General features: G+C 29.2%; 1 protein-coding gene across 1 annotated transcript in view; it reads right to left on the bottom strand.

Moving 5' to 3' along the window:
* The window catches only part of LOC145277820 (integrator complex subunit 8-like), a 163719-nt gene that overhangs the window by 121678 nt on the left and 24166 nt on the right, over positions 1 to 17875 (bottom strand). Inside the window, exon 4 of the mRNA XM_080129719.1 lies at positions 10535 to 10681. Within this exon, the coding sequence (XP_079985845.1) occupies positions 10535 to 10681 (147 nt within the window). The remainder of the gene's footprint in view (positions 1 to 10534; positions 10682 to 17875) is intronic.

The raw sequence follows: 17875 nt of genomic DNA, 5'->3' as shown, positions 1-17875 counted from the left end.
TTATGATCTTTATTGATTTGCACAACAATTCGAGAAATTGGTAAAAATCAAGCATGCAACAAATAAATGTTACCATAGCCAATAAAAGTTACGTGCATCATTTTTTGGTGTTTTTAAGTAGTTTTAAATGATTTTTATTCGCCATTGGAGAATCCCATCCATGCAAGGAAAGTACTTTTTTTTAGAGTGTAAGGGGGGGGGGTTACTTTCATTTGTGGCAGCTGCAATATGACTTTATGACCCTCCCCACCCCAAAAATGAATTATAAATGAGAACAAAAATAGACAGAGATTTGAAGCTTATCACAAAACTATGCAAGTTATTGATTTGCATTATTTGCACTACGATCGTTATTGATTTGCATTATGACCTTTATTGATTTGCATTATGATCTTTATTGATTTGCATTATTTGCATTACGATCGTTATTGATTTGCATTATGATCTTTATTGATTTGCATTATGATCTTTATTGATTTGCATTATGATCTTTATTGATTTGCATTATGATCGTAATTGATTTGCATTACTGATCGTTATTGATTTGCATTACGATCGTTATTGATTTGCATTACGATCGTTATTGATTTGCATTACGATCGTTATTGATTTGCATTACGATCGTTATTGATTTGCATTACGATCGTTATTGATTTGCATTACGATCGTTATTGATTTGCATTACGATCTTTATTGATTTGCATTACGATCTTTATTGATTTGCATTACGATCTTTATTGATTTGCATTATGATCTTTATTGATTTGCATTTTGATCTTTATTGATTTGCATTATGATCGTTATTGATTTCCATTATGATCTTTATTGATTTGCATTATGATCGTTATTGATTTGCATTATGACATTTATTGATTTGCATTATGATCGTTATTGATTTGCATTATGATCGTTATTGATTTGCATTATGATCGTTATTGATTTGCATTATGACCTTTATTGATTTGCATTATGATCGTTATTGATTTGCATTATGATCGTTATTGATTTGCATTATGATCTTTATTGATTTGCATTATGATCGTTATTGATTTGCATTATGATCGTTATTGATTTGCATTATGATCTTTATTGATTTGCATTATAATCGTTATTGATTTGCATTATGATCTTTATTGATTTGCATTATGATCGTTATTGATTTGCATTATGATCGTTATTGATTTGCATTACGATCTTTATTGATTTGCATTACGATCTTTATTGATTTGCATTACGATCTTTATTGATTTGCATTACGATCTTTATTGATTTGCATTACGATCGTTATTGATTTGCATTACGATCGTTATTGATTTGCATTATGATCTTTATTGATTTGCATTATGATCGTTATTGATTTGCATTATGATCTTTATTGATTTGCATTATGATCTTTACTGATTTGCATTATTTGCATTACGATCGTTATTGATTTGCATTATGATCGTTATTGATTTGCATTATGATCGTTATTGATTTGCATTATGATCGTTATTGATTTGCATTATGATCGTTATTGATTTGCATTATGATCGTTATTGATTTGCATTATGATCGTTATTGATTTGCATTATGATCTTTATTGATTTGCATTATGATCTTTATTGATTTGCATTATGATCGTTATTGATTTGCATTATGATCGTTATTGATTTGCATTATGATCGTTATTGATTTGCATTATGATCTTTATTGATTTGCATTATGATCGTTATTGATTTGCATTATGATCGTTATTGATTTGCATTATGATCGTTATTGATTTGCATTATGATCGTTATTGATTTGCATTATGATCGTTATTGATTTGCATTATGATCTTTATTGATTTGCATTATGATCTTTATTGATTTGCATTATGATCGTTATTGATTTGCATTATGATCTTTATTGATTTGCATTAGGATCGTTATTGATTTGCATTAGGATCGTTATTGATTTGCATTAGGATCGTTATTGATTTGCATTATGATCGTTATTGATTTGCATTATGACCTTTATTGATTTGCATTATGATCGTTATTGATTTGCATTATGATCGTTATTGATTTGCATTATGATCGTTATTGATTTGCATTATGATCGTTATTGATTTGCATCACGATCGTTATTGATTTGCATTACAATCTTTATTGATTTGCATTATGATCATTATTGATTTGCATTATGATCGTTATTGATTTGCATTACAATCTTTATTGATTTGCATTATGATCGTTATTGATTTTCATTAAGATTGTTATTGATTTGCATTATGATCTATATTGATTTGCATTATGATCGTTATTGATTTGCATTATTATCGTTATTGATTTGCATTATAATTTATTGATTAATTGGTGGTTATGATCTTTATTGATTTGCATTATGATCGTTATTGATTTGCATTACGATCTTTATTGATTTGCATTATGACCTTTATTGATTTGCATTATTATCTTTATTGATTTGCATTATGACCTTTATTGATTTGCATTATGACCTTTATTGATTTGCATTACGATCGTTATTTATTTGCATTACGATCTTTATTGATTTGCATTATGATCGTTATTGATTTGCATTATGATCGTTATTGATTTGCATTATGATCGTTATTGATTTGCATTATGATCGTTATTGATTTGCATTATGATCTTTATTGATTTGCATTATGATCTTTATTGATTTGCATTATGAGCTTTATTGATTTGCATTATGATCTTTATTGATTTGCATTATGACCTTTATTGATTTGCATTACGATCGTTATTGATTTGCATTACGATCGTTATTGATTTGCATTATGATCGTTATTGATTTGCATTACGATCGTTATTGATTTGCATTATGATCTTTATTGATTTGCATTATGATCTTTATTGATTTGCATTATGATCTTTATTGATTTGCATTATGATCTTTATTGATTTGCATTATTATCTTTATTGATTTGCATTATTATCTTTATTGATTTGCATTATTATCTTTATTGATTTGCATTATGACCTTTATTGATTTGCATTATGATCTTTGTTGATTTGCACAACAATTCGAGAAATTGGTAAAAATCAAGCATGCAACAAATAAATGTTACCATAGCCAATAAAAGTTACGTGCATCATTTTTTGGTGTTTTTAAGTAGTTTTAAATGATTTTTATTCGCCATTGGAGAATCCCATCCATGCAAGGAAAGTACTTTTTTTAGAGTGTAAGGGGGGGGGGGTTACTTTCATTTGTGGCAGCTGCCATATGACTTTATGACCCTCCCCACCCCAAAAATGAATTATAAATGAGAACAAAAATAGACAGAGATTTGAAGCTTATCACAAAACTATGCAAGTTATTGATTTGCATTATTTGCAATACGATCGTTATTGATTTGCATTATGACCTTTATTGATTTGCATTATGATCGTTATTGATTTGCATTATGACCTTTATTGATTTGCATTATGATCTTTATTGATTTGCATTACGATCTTTATTGATTTGCATTATGATCTTTATTGATTTACATTATGATCTTTATTGATTTGCATTATGATCTTTATTGATTTGCATTATGATCGTTATTGATTTGCATTATGACCTTTATTGATTTGCATTATGACCTTTATTGATTTGCATTATGACCTTTATTGATTTGCATAATGACCTTTATTGATTTGCATTATTTGCATTACGATCGTTATTGATTTGCATTATGATCGTTATTGATTTGCATCATGATCGTTATTGATTTGCATTATGACCTTTATTGATTTGCATTATGACCTTTATTGATTTGCATAATGATCTTTATTGATTTGCATTATTTGCATTACGATCGTTATTGATTTGCATTATGATCGTTATTGATTTGCATTATGATCGTTATTGATTTGCATTATGATCTTTATTGATTTGCATTACGATCTTTATTGATTTGCATTACGATCTTTATTGATTTGCATTATGATCTTTATTGATTTACATTATGATCTTTATTGATTTACATTATGATCTTTATTGATTTGCATTACGATCTTTATTGATTTGCATTATGATCGTTATTGATTTGCATTATGATCGTTATTGATTTGCATTATGATCGTTATTGATTTGCATTATGATCGTTATTGATTTGCATTATGATCGTTATTGATTTGCATTATGATCGTTATTGATTTGCATTATGATCTTTATTGATTTGCATTATGACCTTTATTGATTTGCATTATGATCTTTATTGATTTGCATTATGATAGTTATTGATTTGCATTATTTGCATTACGATCGTTATTGATTTGCATTATGATCTTTATTGATTTGCATTATGACCTTTATTGATTTGCATTATGATCTTTATTGATTTGCATTATGACCTTTATTGATTTGCATTATATCTTTATTGATTTGCATTATGATCGTTATTGATTTGCATTACGATCGTTATTGATTTGCATTATGATCGTTATTGATTTGGATTATGATCTTTATTGATTTGCATTATGATCGTTATTGATTTGCATTATGACCTTTATTGATTTGCATTATGATCGTTATTGATTTGCATTATGACCTTTATTGATGTGCATTATGACCTTTATTGATTTGCATTATGATCCTTATTGATTTGCATTATGACCTTTATTGATTTGCATTATGACCTTTATTGATTTGCATTATGATCTTTATTGATTTGCATTATGATCTTTATTGATTTGCATTATGATCTTATTGATTTGCATTATGATCGTTATTGATTTGCATTATGACCTTTATTGATTTGCATTATGATCTTTATTGATTTGCATTATGATCTTTATTGATTTGCATTATGATCTTTATTGATTTGCATTATGATCTTTATTGATTTGCATTACGATCTTTATTGATTTGCATTACGATCTTTATTGATTTCCATTATGATCTTTATTGATTTGCATTACGATCGTTATTGATTTGCATTATGATCTTTATTGATTTGCATTACGATCTTTATTGATTTGCATTACGATCGTTATTGATTTGCATTATGATCGTTATTGATTTGCTTTATGATCTTTATTGATTTGCATTACGATCGTTATTGATTTGCATTATGATCTTTATTGATTTGCATTATGATCCATATTGATTTGCATTATGATCCATATTGATTTGCATTATGATCCTTATTGATTTGCATTATTATCTTTATTGATTTGCATTATTATCTTTATTGATTTGCATTATTATCTTTATTGATTTGCATTATGACCTTTATTGATTTGCATTATGATCTTTATTGATTTGCACAACAATTCGAGAAATTGGTAAAAATCAAGCATGCAACAAATAAATGTTACCATAGCCAATAAAAGTTACGTGCATCATTTTTTGGTGTTTTTAAGTAGTTTTAAATGATTTTTATTCGCCATTGGAGAATCCCATCCATGCAAGGAAAGTACTTTTTTTTAGAGTGTAAGGGGGGGGGTTACTTTCATTTGTGGCAGCTGCCATATGACTTTATGACCCTCCCCACCTCAAAAATGAATTATAAATGAGAACAAAAATAGACAGAGATTTGAAGCTTATCACAAAACTATGCAAGTTATTGATTTGCATTATTTGCACTACGATCATTATTGATTTGCATTATGATCGTTATTGATTTGCATTATGATCGTTATTGATTTGCATTATGACCTTTATTGATTTGCATTATGATCGTTATTCATTTGCATTATGACCTTCATTGATTTGCATTACGACCTTTATTGATTTGCATTACGATCTTTATTGATTTGCATTACGATCTTTATTGATTTGCATTACGATCTTTATTGATTTGCATTACGATCTTTATTGATTTGCATTAAGACCTTTATTGATTTGCATTATGATATTTATTGATTTGCATATGATCGTTATTGATTTGCATTATGACCTTTATTGATTTGCATTATATATTTATTGATTTGCATTATGATCGTTATTGATTTGCATTATGATCGTTATTGATTTGCATTACGATCGTTATTGATTTGCATTACGATCGTTATTGATTTGCATTACGATCTTTATTGATTTGCATTATGATCTTTATTGATTTGCATTATGATCTTTATTGATTTGCATTTTGATCTTTATTGATTTGCATTATGATCGTTATTAATTTCCATTATGATCTTTATTGATTTGCATTATGATCGTTATTGATTTGCATTATGACATTTATTGATTTGCATTATGATCGTTATTGATTTGCATTATGATCGTTATTGATTTGCATTATGATCGTTATTGATTTGCATTATTACCTTTATTGATTTGCATTATGATCGTTATTGATTTGCATTATGATCGTTATTGATTTGCATTATGATCTTTATTGATTTGCATTATGATCGTTATTGATTTGCATTATGATCGTTATTGATTTACATTACGATCGTTATTGATTTGCATTATGATCTTTATTGATTTGCATTATATCTTTATTGATTTGCATTATGATCGTTATTGATTTGCATTACGATCGTTATTGATTTGCATTATGATCGTTATTGATTTGCATTATGATCTTTATTGATTTGCATTATGATCTTTATTGATTTCCATTATGATCTTTATTGATTTCCATTATGATCTTTATTGATTTGCATTACGATCTTTATTGATTTGCATTATGATCGTTATTGATTTGCTTTATGATCTTTATTGATTTGCATTACGATCTTTATTGATTTGCATTACGATCGTTATTGATTTGCATTATGATCTTTATTGATTTGCATTATTTGCATTACGATCGTTATTGATTTGCATTATGATCGTTATTGATTTGCATTATGATCGTTATTGATTTGCATTATGATCGTTATTGATTTGCATTATGATCGTTATTGATTTGCATTATGATCGTTATTGATTTGCATTATGATCTTTATTGATTTGCATTATGATCCTTATTGATTTGCATTATGATCCTTATTGATTTGCATTATGATCCTTATTGATTTGCATTATGATCTTTATTGATTTGCATTATGATCTTTATTGATTTGCATTATTATCTTTATTGATCTGCATTATTATCTTTATTGATTTGCATTATTATCTTTATTGATTTGCATTATGACCTTTATTGATTTGCATTATGATCTTTATTGATTTGCACAACAATTCGAGAAATTGGTAAAAATCAAGCATGCAACAAATAAATGTTACCATAGCCAATAAAAGTTACGTGCATCATTTTTTGGTGTTTTTAAGTAGTTTTAAATGATTTTTATTCGCCATTGGAGAATCCCATCCATGCAAGGAAAGTACTTTTTTTTAGAGTGTAAGGGGGGGGGGGTTACTTTCATTTGTGGCAGCTGCAATATGACTTTATGACCCTCCCCACCCCAAAAATGAATTATAAATGAGAACAAAAATAGACAGAGATTTGAAGCTTATCACAAAACTATGCAAGTTATTGATTTGCATTATTTGCACTACGATCGTTATTGATTTGCATTATGACCTTTATTGATTTGCATTATGATCTTTATTGATTTGCATTATTTGCATTACGATCGTTATTGATTTGCATTATGATCTTTATTGATTTGCATTATGATCTTTATTGATTTGCATTATGATCGTTATTGATTTGCATTATGATCGTAATTGATTTGCATTATGATCGTTATTGATTTGCATTACGATCGTTATTGATTTGCATTACGATCGTTATTGATTTGCATTACGATCGTTATTGATTTGCATTACGATCGTTATTGATTTGCATTACGATCGTTATTGATTTGCATTACGATCGTTATTGATTTGCATTACGATCTTTATTGATTTGCATTACGATCTTTATTGATTTGCATTACGATCTTTATTGATTTGCATTATGATCTTTATTGATTTGCATTTTGATCTTTATTGATTTGCATTATGATCGTTATTGATTTCCATTATGATCTTTATTGATTTGCATTATGATCGTTATTGATTTGCATTATGACATTTATTGATTTGCATTATGATCGTTATTGATTTGCATTATGATCGTTATTGATTTGCATTATGATCGTTATTGATTTGCATTATGACCTTTATTGATTTGCATTATGATCGTTATTGATTTGCATTATGATCGTTATTGATTTGCATTATGATCTTTATTGATTTGCATTATGATCGTTATTGATTTGCATTATGATCGTTATTGATTTGCATTATGATCTTTATTGATTTGCATTATAATCGTTATTGATTTGCATTATGATCTTTATTGATTTGCATTATGATCGTTATTGATTTGCATTATGATCGTTATTGATTTGCATTACGATCTTTATTGATTTGCATTACGATCTTTATTGATTTGCATTACGATCTTTATTGATTTGCATTACGATCTTTATTGATTTGCATTACGATCGTTATTGATTTGCATTACGATCGTTATTGATTTGCATTATGATCTTTATTGATTTGCATTATGATCGTTATTGATTTGCATTATGATCTTTATTGATTTGCATTATGATCTTTACTGATTTGCATTATTTGCATTACGATCGTTATTGATTTGCATTATGATCGTTATTGATTTGCATTATGATCGTTATTGATTTGCATTATGATCGTTATTGATTTGCATTATGATCGTTATTGATTTGCATTATGATCGTTATTGATTTGCATTATGATCGTTATTGATTTGCATTATGATCTTTATTGATTTGCATTATGATCTTTATTGATTTGCATTATGATCGTTATTGATTTGCATTATGATCGTTATTGATTTGCATTATGATCGTTATTGATTTGCATTATGATCTTTATTGATTTGCATTATGATCGTTATTGATTTGCATTATGATCGTTATTGATTTGCATTATGATCGTTATTGATTTGCATTATGATCGTTATTGATTTGCATTATGATCGTTATTGATTTGCATTATGATCTTTATTGATTTGCATTATGATCTTTATTGATTTGCATTATGATCGTTATTGATTTGCATTATGATCTTTATTGATTTGCATTAGGATCGTTATTGATTTGCATTAGGATCGTTATTGATTTGCATTAGGATCGTTATTGATTTGCATTATGATCGTTATTGATTTGCATTATGACCTTTATTGATTTGCATTATGATCGTTATTGATTTGCATTATGATCGTTATTGATTTGCATTATGATCGTTATTGATTTGCATTATGATCGTTATTGATTTGCATCACGATCGTTATTGATTTGCATTACAATCTTTATTGATTTGCATTATGATCATTATTGATTTGCATTATGATCGTTATTGATTTGCATTACAATCTTTATTGATTTGCATTATGATCGTTATTGATTTTCATTAAGATTGTTATTGATTTGCATTATGATCTATATTGATTTGCATTATGATCGTTATTGATTTGCATTATTATCGTTATTGATTTGCATTATAATTTATTGATTAATTGGTGGTTATGATCTTTATTGATTTGCATTATGATCGTTATTGATTTGCATTACGATCTTTATTGATTTGCATTATGACCTTTATTGATTTGCATTATTATCTTTATTGATTTGCATTATGACCTTTATTGATTTGCATTATGACCTTTATTGATTTGCATTACGATCGTTATTTATTTGCATTACGATCTTTATTGATTTGCATTATGATCGTTATTGATTTGCATTATGATCGTTATTGATTTGCATTATGATCTTTATTGAAGTCTTCACATCTTGTTAATATATGATTGATGGTGTATGATTCCTGGCAAGGTATACAGAGTGAGGCTTCCTTTTGAGTAGGTAGGAGTGTGTTATAAAAGGTATGACCTATTCGGAGTCTTGTTATTATAACTTGCTCCTTTCTGGTCATTTTTTTGTTTGGTTTTTGTTTTCCTCTGGTTCCCCAGATTTGATATAGCTTGTTTTTAGTACAGGAGTTCCACGACTCTTGCCATGTGTTTCTAATATATTTGTTAATGGATCGTTATTCATTTTCATTAGGATTGTTATTCACTTTCATTATGATCATTATTGATCTGTTTGTCCAACTTTCCTCTGCCTTTCCACCTTAAGGTCTCTGCATTTTCTTTGCCCAGAATCGCCCTCTCAATATTACCACACCAATGTGGTCACCTGACCACCAAAAGTTCCTCAAACTTTGTATATTCCAGTTGACTATCAGGTATCAGAAATGATATGTGGTTACTGATCTCACCAGCCATTGCATATCCATCTTGTAATTCTGCTGTCATTATACTGAACACAGATAAGTGAACACAGAGTAGCAGTCTATCATTCATTTTCATGCAGCATCACGCTCCTAACACAGATTGTGATGTCAGAAGAGAAATCACAATTTATGGAACTTACCTCATACTTATTTTATACTAATGATAGAACTAAAATGACAACCATTTCAAATACATTGTTAGGTTACGATAAATGAGTCTCATGCTTTGACTATATTCAGGAATTGGAGGTCCATTCAGTTCCTTTACTTTTGTGTCTTTAGAATAAAATCTTATGAAATAGATATTTTAGGTACTTACCAACGGTGGAAAAGCTGAACAGCAAAGGCAGCTTCATCGGAAAGAGTGCTGAAATCAAGGACCGTGTTCACCTTCTCTATGCTGCCATTTCCCATGGTGGCTCGGACCAGTTCAAGCAACAATGTCTGCGTCATTGTTAGAGGAATACTGTAAAAAAATGACAACAAATAAAGATGGAAAGTATCACCAGATTTGAAAATTAGGCCAATTTTGAACCTTAGTTACTCTGGTGGCTGAAAAAAATAATACCATGGCCGACATTATGAAAACTAAAATACCATACCATACAAAACGTTTTCAAATTCAAGTTTGTTTTTTTTGTAAGTAAAAAAAAATTCATATTTTTACAAACAAATATGCAATTTCAATTAGAAATTTTTGAAGTTTTACAAAAAGTTATAAAAAAAAAAAAAAAGGAAATGTCTTAAGAGAATTGTTCCCATTGAATGAAGTAATATTTTTCACAAACTACTACAACCCAATTCATAGTTTTCAAAAGAAATAAATTTATCAGACAAAATAAAAAAGAAAATAGAAGGTTTGTTTTTTTTTAGTTTTTCATCGGTTCATTTTAATTCATTTCATTTATTGATAGAGTTTTAATTCATAAACAAAGTGGAAATGATGGAATAGAGCAAAGTCAAAACGAATGTTTAAAAATGTTATGAAAAATTGTTGAATATTGAGTTTTTGAAAACTTAATATTCAACAATTTCTCAAGCATCCACCTTGGATTTTCACCATTCCATCATTTCCACTTTTCTTTAAGAAAATATACAAGCATTAATGACTTCATTTATTTAGATTTCAATTTAAAGTAACATAAGGATTTCAATTTAGATTATCTTCCTCATCAAATTTTTTCTCAACAAGATGAAATATAACCCACAAAGAATTTAAAAAAAATAAAAAAAACAATTTGTGAAAGGGTTTTCGTATATATATTTTTTTTGTATATTTTTATTCATTCTGTCCATGTTTGCAACGATTTTACATTTAAGTGATGTTAGATACAGTGCCATGCTAAACCTGTTCCTTGTCGCAGCACAAGGGAGGAGAAAGCTAAGTAATTTGTGTTAAGCGATATACACGTCAGAAATTCTTTTCAAAGTTGAACGAATCAGTTTTTTCGACTTCTGTCTTCTCGCAAATGTTGCACTCTTCACAAGCAAGTTCTTTTCAACCATCGACCGACCCAAAAAAAGAAACGACTCGCAATCTTTGTTTTGGCTTGACTTTTTATAGCCGTCGAGTGAACCCAATTGTCGTGGTAATGCGAGTATCGCTCACAAACATTTTTCTTTGTAATCTAACGGTCCCAGGTTCGCTCCCCGACGCAGGCATGCACAACTTATACCTTTTGTGTGCTTTTGCGCATGCTCGTCACATTCCTTTACACTGCCGAGATAATTGGATGCTGTTTACACATAGTTTGATAATTTATCCACCAAGTTTAAGTTGCCCGGTCACAAGTAAATAAAAATAAGGGACTCTAATGCCATCGGCCAGAAACAAAACCAAAAGCAAAATTTTGTAAACAAAAAAAGAAACAAAAAAAAAAAAAAAAGAAAAAAATCATGCATGTCTGGCGCGAACTCACATAATTGGAATTAGTAACGAAATGCTTTTACCAATGTGGTTATGATTACACAGATGCTTTGACATCACAAATTTAGTTATTTTAAATGAAAGAAGGTATCGACGATTAGCACATGCACGGTTTGCAAATTGCATCAAAGGCAGGTTTTTATCTGAACTCCGCCTTCAATCAAAACGATATTTCTATTCAAAATAATGGACAATATTTTCCAATAAATAAAAAATGTGATAAAAATAAAAATTGTGAGAGCTGAGGGTGTTGGATGTGAACTTGCATAACTGAAGTGAATAACTGAACCCTTTTATCAATTACACAGGTGCTATGACATTGCAAATTATAGTTATTTCAAATGAGAGAAGGAATCGACGATTAGTGCACGTGCAGTTACTGTTATAAACTTAGTTTCATTAAACATTTCACTCAGCAATTTATCAGCTTTTTTGTTATTAATGTTTTTTGCATTGGTTTTAGCATCCCAAATTGTTGTATGAATTAAAGTTTTAAACTGTTAAAAAAAAAAAAAAATGAAAAGATGAAAATTTCTTTTTTATTTTTGTTTTAATTAAAGAATCATAACTGGATTGAAATTCCTCAGTTGATTTAAATCACTAATAAAAAAAAAAAAAATAAGGAAATTGTTTTTTGTTTTAATATAATTAGCCGGCCATAAACAAATTATAAAACAACCCTGTTTGAATGAAAATAAATAAAAAAAATAACGTCCACCAATAGGTGTGCGCGCGAACTTCAAAACTAATGGTTTTAAGATAACCTTCTAACCCACTAGCACTGATTATGAAATCACATCGAAAATTCTTGTATTTAAACTTCTTCAGAGAACAATGGTTGACGCATGTATAGTTGTTGAAATCGTTTAGAAAGAGATGATTTTAAGTGACGAAAATAATTGACCATTTTTCTAATTTTTAGATATTTGTCAGAGAGATCACTCTTTCTAATGATGCCGAGTTGAAGCGTGTATGATGCATACGAGAAAAATTTTTAGCAGGCATACACACAAACATCTATATATATATATATATATATATATATATATATATATATAATATATATTATATACTATTTATATATTATATAATATAAAATATTATATATATTATATCTTATATAAAAATTATATATATTATATAAGAATTTACATTAAAATTCCTCTGAAAATTCTTCTGAAAACCAACCTCACCCAGAAATCTTAACAAATGAACTCCCTATCAACTCCCAGAGAACAAAAGAAAATCGAAAGAATTGCTGCCAAATTTTACGGATTAAAAACCACTGCCCACCCCAAATACAACCCTTACCTTGAGGAGTTTGAGAATTCCATGTTAAATTTAGTTAAAAAAATTAAATCTAAGAAACAAAGACACCATTATAATCCGGTTACACGAAAAATAAATAATTTTGCCAAAAAAGTTAAAAAGAATAAACATATATTCGTCCCTGCTGATAAGACAAAAAATTATTATAAACTTGACTATCCTACATATAAAAGACTTTTGTATAAAGAACTTAATAAATCTTATAAAATAGTCCCTCCTAAGACTTTAGATTCCATTAATTCTGAAGCTAAACTTTTACTAACTTCTATGAATATTCATAACTTCACTGAAATAATTTCTCCGGGTACCCCTAGATTCACCCTCAAGGATCATAAACCTAATTTCTAAGACAACCCCTCCATCAGATTGATCTGCCCATCTAACTCTGACTTAGGTGCTGTAAGTAAAAATATCTTAGATAGAATTATCCCTTCTATTAAAGAAAAAGCAAGTTTCCCTCTTTGGCTAAATTCAGAGTCCGTAATTGATTTATCTCCCTTAAAAATAAACACCTCCTTAACTTCATAACCTTTGACATCCAAAATTATTATCAATCAATTTCTCCAATCCTTTTAAATAAGGCTCTAATCTTTGCTAAAAAAATTCTTACTTAACTAATTTAGAAATTAATTAATTCTCCTAGCGAGAAAGTCCCTTATACAATTTAACAATAAACTTTCGACTAGAAAGGACACTCCTGATAATTTTGACATCTTGATGGGTCTTCTGACTCTGCAGAAGTTACCGATTTAGTGGGACTCTTCTTACTGAAAGAACTTAAATACCACTTTAAACATATTCAAGGGGGCCTTTATAGAGATGATGCCCTTTTTACTACAACAGCCAGGAAAGAATCGAAAGAATTGCTGCCAAATTTTACGGAGTACAACAAAACAATTAAAAAATTACATAACTTCTTTAATAACTTTGGCCTTTCTATAATTATCGAACCAAACAAAAAATCTTCAAATTTTCTAGATGTTACACTTAATCTTAACACCGAAACTCATAGCCCCTATCAAACCTAACCTTATGCTTTTATACGTCCATAAATCTTCTAACCACTCAAACTCAATAATAAAATCTATAGTACCATCTGTCTCTAGAAGAATTTCTGCTCTTTCTGCTGATAAAAAACTTTTAATCACAATGCTACTTTCTTCAATAATGCCTTAACGAACTCAGGACACAAGGAAAAGATTAAATACAACCAATATACTCCTTCTGCAGGCCGCCTTAAATCTGTAATCACACAGAATATGACTCGTAAGAAACCAGTAAATAACAAGATCTGCTGCTATCAATAACAATGAACCAGTTTACATATATAATCCAAAACAAAATACTAATTGCAATACATCTAAGTCGCATCAGGAGAAAGAAAAATATTTGGTTTAATCCTCCATTTAGCGTAACTGTCAAAACTAATATACCTAAGGAATTCTTCAACATTGTACAAAACTCTTTCAAATACCCACACAGATATAGTCCTATTTTCAATAAAAACTCAATCAGGATTTCTTATTCTACAATGCCTAATTTAACACAAAGAATCTTAACATCTAATAACAAAAACATCAAATCACCCCAAAAAAATCCCTTTCCCAATTAAACCTAAAACTAACTGTAATTGTAATAACAAACATCGTTGCTCACTCAATAATGATTGCATCCATAAAGATGTTATATATTCATGCACAATTACTGAGCTCCCATGTAATCCTCCCATAACAGACACTAATATTTCGTCTTCAAGTTATCCTTCTTCCCATCCCCCATCTGATATAGTTACTAATCCAATATACCACTCGAGCAGCCCCTCCATCTACAATCATACAACTAACAATAATAATAATAATGAAAATAATAATATTTCTCCTAACAGCCATCCTAACACTAACAACACTCATTATCCCCTCCAAAATAGTCCTCATACAATCATTGTCCCACAATTTGTTGAACACTATGAACAAAATTCAAACTATTTAACTCATACAAATCAGCAAATTAATATTAATATCAGAACTCAAGCTTTTAATAAAGTACATACATATATCGGCGCTACTTCAACATTAATTAAGAAAAGAATATCAAACCACATTTCTTCTTTTAACAACCATAATTCTAATAATAACCAAGGAACTTCTCTAACCACTTTAATTAAAAAAACTTAACTCTAACAATACTCCCTTCTCAATCAAATGGACTATCATAAAAAAAGTTAAGTCTTATACTCCAGGCTCTAAGTCATGTCACCTCTGCACAACCGAAGCTATAACTATAATTCCCCTCAAAGTAACAATATAATAAATTCTAAAAACGAACTGATCTCTTTCTGTAAACACAAGTCCAAATTTAATTATAGTAATTTTGAAATTACATAGTTATTACTTTAACCTTTCAGATAGATATATAATTTTTCTTTAACTTTATCATTTTTTATACATACTTTCTTAATACTTTATAACTTAATAATCCTTTATTTTACTTCTTTATTTCTTCTTTGTTTGGCCGGTTTTTTTTATCTGCAATTTCCGTCTAAGTCTTTAAATATTCCTATCTACCCACACATCTATATCCTGCATGTATATTTACTTATATTTTACTATATGCTTTACATACTTGCTTTATCCTGAATTTGCAGATACCGGCCATCCTCCCCCTTAAATTTTTTTTTTATTTTTATATTTTATTATCTATTTTTTATTTATTTATTAATTTATTTATTTTTTCCATTTAGTGTCTTTTAACAACTCTTGCTGATATTTTCTTAAGTAATAACCTGTACATTTCAGTTGACCTATTTTTTTTTTTTTTTGCCCTATATTTTTTTCGCGCCTTTTAACATCCTTTTTGTTTGGGTCATTTTGACATTTGTTTTTCTATCTTATATTTAATTCTATCACCATTTAATTTTTTTTCCTCTTTTTCTTCCCTGATTTTTTCCTCTTCCCTAATCTTTCTTATTATGTCTCGGCAGTCTTATTTTTCTTTTATTAATATTATTGGAATTTTCCCCTTTTCTTTTCTTTGTACATATTTATGAATTATTCCATGGATTTCAGCCTTTTGGATTATTTTGGACCATCTTCCAATTACGTGATTTCCTTGGATTTTACTTGTGCAAATGGAAACTCAATTAACTTTCTTGGAGTTAAATTTTTGGATTTTACCGTCATTGGATTATTTACCTTTCACCAGACTATCCATTCACGTGTAATCACCCTTTTCTTCACCACATTCCCTCTGCTTCACTTTTTGTTATCAAGTAAGATCTTTGACTTACTTGTAGTTTCATCAAATACTTTTGTATGCAAAATCCGATCCCGCATTTTGCTAATTCCTACCCTCTGATGAGAAGGAAAGTATTTCTTTGAAACTCCGCGGATTAAAGACTATCCACTTATCAAGTGTTTCCTTTTCAGATTAAATATGTTTTTAACTCTTTTTCAAAGTGTTTTTTTAACATGTTTTATTAACTGTTTGCTCTTATATATTATGTAATATATTCAGAAGCAAAAATTAAGTTTACCAACTCTCTTCCGGATCTACATTAATGATCTTCCAAATCACATCCTTACATCATTTGTAGACAGTTATGCTGATGACACTACCATCTCTAGTAGCACATTCAAGACCGTAAATGACCAAGTTCTCTCCAATTCTCTCCTTTGATCTTGAGCACGTGGAACAATGAGGAAAGGACTGGCTGGTTACTTTTAATGCATCTAAAACCAAGCTTTTATCTTTACGTCATCAACACTCCATCTGGCATCAATTGAAATGAATGTCTTGGGGAGGCCTCATGTTTTGACAAGTTTCTGGGCTTGACCTTTACTCCTGGTCTGAAATGGAACACGTACATCAAATCTGTTACCAAGGTCGTTGGAAAAATAGTGGGATCCTTTTATCGATTCAGTAGATATCTCACTGCTGATGCAATTCTCTATCATCCAGGTACATCCAAGGATGGAGTACTGTTGCCACATCTGAGCAGGAGCTGCTAGAAAGGACTTGTTCTGCCTTAATAGAGTTCAAAATAGACTTCATAGCCTCGTAGGAAATGTTCTTTTCTCTTCCCTGCAACCTCTATCTCACAGAAGAGATGCTGCGAGTTTGTCTATCGTTATTTTCATGGCAAGTGCTTGACTGAGCTTCAATCTATGGCCCCCCCTCGCCAAACTTTCACAAGAAACACTCATCTAGCTGAAAACACTATCAATAATTCCCCCACTCTTTATCTGTGCCTAAACCTAGATTCCATGAACTTTCTTAGAAGTGCACACCTGTGGAACTGTCTTTCATTTTCCTGCTTTCCAGCTGACTTCAAGTCCAATGTAAACAAATTCTTAATGAGCTGTTCCACTTAAGTTAACAAATTTACCAAATTCCCATTACTAACAA

Source organism: Euprymna scolopes, chromosome 6 (genome assembly GCF_053919585.1).
Source record: "Euprymna scolopes isolate OS-2025 chromosome 6, ASM5391958v1, whole genome shotgun sequence".
NCBI lineage: Eukaryota > Metazoa > Mollusca > Cephalopoda > Sepiida > Sepiolidae > Euprymna > Euprymna scolopes.
The sequence above is the reverse complement of the archived record's forward strand: the minus strand, read 5'-3'. Positions and strand labels throughout refer to the sequence as shown.